Here is a 5,000-nt window from a genome sequence, read left to right as displayed (position 1 = left end):
GAAAGTTTTTTTTAAAGAAGAAAAGGAATCATATCATGTAAAATGGATTGCAAAATCTTCTGCAATCCTGGTATTGTGTCATTTAACAAATATATAACAATGAAGACTGTACAACTGTATTTTGCCTAATTTAAATATGTAAACAAAAATAATTCTTTAGATTATGTGCCATAGTGACAATATTTTTTCAGTTATGTGTCGACTGTTATTTCCAAAATATTATAGTGATATATGTTCACAACGTTAGATATACTGTCAATATAAAATTACAATATTACAGTACTAAGAGCTACTGTGTGTGTGTGTGTGTGTGTGTGTGTGTGTGTGTGTGTGTGTGAGCGTGTGTGTATGTGTGTCTGAGTATGTGTGTGTGTGTGTGTGTGTGTGTGTGTGTGTGTGTGTGTGTGTGTGTGTGTGTGTGTGTGTGTGTGTGTGTGTAATGTGAGGGAGTGGGTGTGTCTCTGTGTTAAGATGTTATATATTTTAATTTACAGTTTCGTGTGATGTCATCTGAGCCCTGTATTTTAGTAAACACGATTTGTATTCAACACTTGTATTCAAACAATTTCTCGATGTAGGCCTACTACAGAGATCGATTGCTACTGTCAACAGGCACAATAACACTAAACTTACAATGTTGTGCCCATTAGGCTAATGCTACAGCTTTATAATATAAAAACCATTTAAGAGATATGACAGGATCAGGAATGTTGCGTAAATCTAGTCAATACTGTTGGATTGACAAAGGAATTATTGTTGTAATTGTTACTATCATTTATTAAAAAAATATTTGAATTGGATTGGGTTTTCTTTGGTTGGAGATTGTACCTAAAGTAGCCTGCTATAAAGTGCCAAACACACTAGGAAATCCAAATAGTTTTTAAAGGCTGAATTAAATTAAATGAAAAATACGTTAATTCTACTAAAGACCACAACGTTTTGACGTGTCGAAAGTGCACGAAGGACATGCAATAACCTATTTCAGGATACGGTCAACTATGTCAAAAGTCTGCCAGTACCACCCACGAAATAAACTCAAATGTCACAATCGTTCTCAACTTTTCTTTCTACTGACCACTGCAACGTCTGACACACAACGCATTAAGAGGCAATAAAACTTAACCTACGTTTGATTTGCCGTGGGTTGCTCTGTTTCCTTCGGGACATGCCTGCTAAGCTGGTCAGTGGATCCAGGTGTAACACTGACAGATCGATAGGTTTTGTTTCATCCAAGCGCCGACAGGGTTTGAGGTGAAATTGAAGAGAAAATTGTGACGTTTGGTGGTCACTATAATTCACAGTGTCTGTAGCTCCGTCTCTTCCCTGTCTCCCTGCTCTCTGGCTCGCTCTCGCGCTTTCACTCACTCTCTCTCACTAGTGTTCTCCGAGATGAAGCTGCACTGTGCTGCGATCCGCACGGACTGACTGAAGAGGTGAAGGCGTTTCGCGGTTTTGTTTGAAGATAAGGTTTGTGCCTCCCCGGGTACCGTAGCTCTACAGTGACTGAACTTGACTTAGCCATGTGCTGCTGAAATGTTGACTCCGCTTTTCCACTTTCATTAGATGTGGAAGAGTGTGGCAGCTTGCTTCTCCTCTCCCCGTGAACATTTTGTTTATTTCAGCCATTGCAGTTGCAATGTGCATCAGGTTTATAGCAATGGATTTCATTCAGGAAATGGCAGCAGGGCCTATTTATTAGGAAGTGTATACATGTTAAGTTTTATTGTGAGCTAGCTGCATTGCCTTAATATTTTTAATTACATTTATTTCCTCATTTAAAACCAAAGCTCAAACATTTTAAAAAAAATTCAAACTACAGTACAATGTTCCTCTGTGTACAAGTTCATGGTGCACACAGCTGTAGTCTAGGGCAGGGGAAATTGCAAAAACAGTTGATCAAATAGCCTTCATCAGCCTAGCCTAGAATAATTCGTGCTTGTGATTTGTAAAAAAAAAAAAAAAAACATTTGTAACTTTTTTTTTTTAACATGAGGTAAGGACAGTCTAATCATCCTGGGCTCTCTTGTACCATATTTTGCCCTGTAAAGTAATGGTCTGTCCTGTTCATTTCTACATTAGGATACTATGGGGTTTTTTTTTTTTCATCTTAATCTTTTCTTTTCAGTATGCCCATTTATAGGTTAAATACAAAGCTACATTTATTGTATCATATTCACAACTGAGTCTGGTCATTTCTAAGACTGAATGGATTTTTTTAAATATACATTTAAATCAAATGAAATTTGAACTATTCACTCTATAATAAAGATGGCAGTGCAGTATCTGAGGGCTCACAGTGCCTTTCTGAAGTGTAAGTAAGAAGAAAGTCAGTAAGAAGGAAATACATGAAATTGAAGTAAGATGCTTGTCCCCACTCTTAATGTATCTGTCTTTTTATATTCATGCTTTTCATTCTGAACACCTTTTGATTGCTACAACAATTTCAAACTGTCAAACAACATGCACCCAGATATTGTCCCTTTGGTCTTGCTAATTCACAAGTTCACTCAACTTTTCTGAACAGTTCAGCTTTATCTGTGAATGTGTGCCTTAAGTTAATTGACTTCACTGTCTATCTCCCTTCAAATGCCTACATTCCCAAGCAGCTTTTTCTTGGAGTGATTTTTAGGAAGGTTCAAATGCATAAAGCTGTGGGCACCACAATTATACTCTCTTACACACACTGATCATTACGTGGCTGATGGCTGATTGGTTATTTGCCTAATTGCATCATCTTCTCCCTCCCCTCAGTGACTGATCTCATTGGTCCTGGTGAGGAATTAAAAGAAGCTGATCAGATAATGCATGCACTGGTTTAATTGCAAGATCTGTGGTACACAGGTAACCAAAGCAAACCAAGCTTAGAATCTTGATTTTTTTTATTTGTTTTTACTTACACATATATTTTCCCTAAATATTTACAATGGAGTGTAGCAGTGTTTTAGTATGTACCAGTACGGTAGAAAAACTTGAACAAAACATTGATTTGATTGATTTTCAAGCAACTCTTTCCCCACTGTAAACATCGCTATAAATGATTCTTATAGCAATGATTTTGAGTCTACACATGACTTCATACCGCATATTTCACCTACCAGCGAGCTCCTTCTGTGGTTACCGTGTGCAAATGTATGTATATTAGAGGCAGCTGAGCTGTTCAGTGTGAGTTGAACCAGCACTGAGGCCAGTGGGTTTGGTCGTGCAGCAAATGGGAATTATGCATATGTTCAAAAATCCAGTAACTTTCACGTCATAAAAAAAAGAAAAATCCCCTTTATCGTCATTACTCAGATTTTAAGTATCGTTCCTTAAATAGTTGCAGGGGACTGGAAATCGCCCCCCTTCTTCAATTAGCCAGTTGAACTGCCAAGTAAGACAAGCAAGTCGCCTGTGAAATTATCTTGTAACCCAATTCCCGGACTTTGGAACGGAGTCATGAAAACTACAGCATAATTTCAAGGGGTTAACTAGTCAACGGTGCTGCACCTTGAGGTGAACGTTTATCTCCTCCGCTGCAGTTCTCTTTCTCTCTCCACTTTTGACTTATACTCCCTGGCAGGGATGCAGACTAGCCCCCACCACCCCCAACCTCCGCCCCCCCCCACCACCAGCCTTCTTCTCCATCCAAAAGCCAGATGGAGAAAGTCATGGCGTCTGTGCCATCCTCAAACAAATGAACTTATTTCCCAGCTTCAGTCGTGCACAGGGGACCCCTAAACACGCGCTTCAGAGCCTTCACCCCATGGGTGTGCCTCTTCATCTTGGTCTGACCTTTAAATGCTGTCTGATTGTGCGGTGGGTTCCCCGGCTGTGGATCTGCATTTGATATTATTCCATTATTTGCCATGGCGACTGTGAGACACTCATTTCTGAAACAGGCAATCTAACCTCCTTGATGACGAAAAGTATGAAATCCTGATTGCCTGTGTGCCTTAATCCCCTGCTCCGTGTCTGAATCCGTGGGCTGGAGGTTGGGCTCTCTGGCTCTTTGGCTCCGGCTGCCAGGTTCATTTACAGGTAAATAAACTGGGAGTGAGAAAAATAAATCTTCTCAAAGTAAAAAAGTTCGTTGATGTTTAATAAAACCTGCAATTAGTGCAAATACTTCATTCAACTAAATAAGTCCAAGAGTGTTGCCTAAACATTCGGCGCTTGAAACCTGAAATAAAAACACAACCAGAGTACCTTGTCTGATCTTTTAGTTGTAGTAGTATTAGTAGTAGTAGTGTAGTAGAGTTTTGTTTTGTTTAAATCAAATATTGTTCATTGAATGCATCATGCAAGCACTGTGGTACTATGAGTGCAATTAAGAATTTGGATTTTTTTTTTCTCCTTTTAACAATACAAATACTCTTCTTCTTTGAACTGTTTGTGTTTGTGTGTGTGTGTGTGTGCGTCTGTGCTAAATGCGTATGTGTATGGGGTGTTTCAATGCTAAATGGTGTGTGAACTAAGCCTTTATCTTTTTATAGTTCAAATGTGAATTATAAATATCCTTGTTTCAGTTTATTGAAGTATGCTGTGCATTTGATCATTCATTACTAATAAGCAGTAGTTTATCTGGCGGACATCATCGCTAATAAGCAGTATTTTATCTGGAGGACAGCCCCATATAAAGTGCTTTTGGTGGTGTTGTCCTTTGTAATGGGTTGTACCACTCACTCCACTTTGTGAGATGTAAACTAGAGAGCACTATGACCTTGCTGTACGAACAGAGGGCTCACTTGTCCTTAGCGTCAGTGGCAGGCCATCAAAAGCTTGTGTGATTTGTACGAACGAGTACCTGAAAATTAATTAACTGACTCCAGGCAAGGCTGACATCCTTTGCACCCCCCCCCCCTCCCACACACACACACACACACACACACACACACACACACACACACACACACACACACACCCTCAACCTCTTTTTTTTTCATTTGATCCAGAGTCGGATTACACATAGAGGTTTTTTTTTTTTAATTCAGTGGATGGTATAGTATATGTATGCGCCAGAA

The 5,000-nt window shown here is 39.3% G+C and overlaps 1 protein-coding gene across 1 annotated transcript in view; it reads right to left on the bottom strand.

The window, feature by feature from the left end:
- Window positions 1-1,229, bottom strand: part of zfpm2a (zinc finger protein, FOG family member 2a) — a gene marked incomplete at both ends in the record, with an annotated part of 161,821 nt that extends 160,592 nt beyond the window's left edge. The window contains 3 exon segments of the mRNA XM_080857287.1: window positions 1,128-1,177; window positions 1,179-1,204; window positions 1,206-1,229. Coding sequence (XP_080713413.1) covers window positions 1,128-1,177; window positions 1,179-1,204; window positions 1,206-1,229 — 100 coding nt within the window.
- Window positions 1,230-5,000: the final 3,771 nt, after the last annotated feature.

The sequence above is a fragment of the Sprattus sprattus genome (assembly GCF_963457725.1).
Source record: "Sprattus sprattus genome assembly, chromosome: 19".
Lineage (NCBI taxonomy): Eukaryota > Metazoa > Chordata > Actinopteri > Clupeiformes > Clupeidae > Sprattus > Sprattus sprattus.
This window is presented reverse-complemented; position numbering and strand designations above follow the sequence as displayed.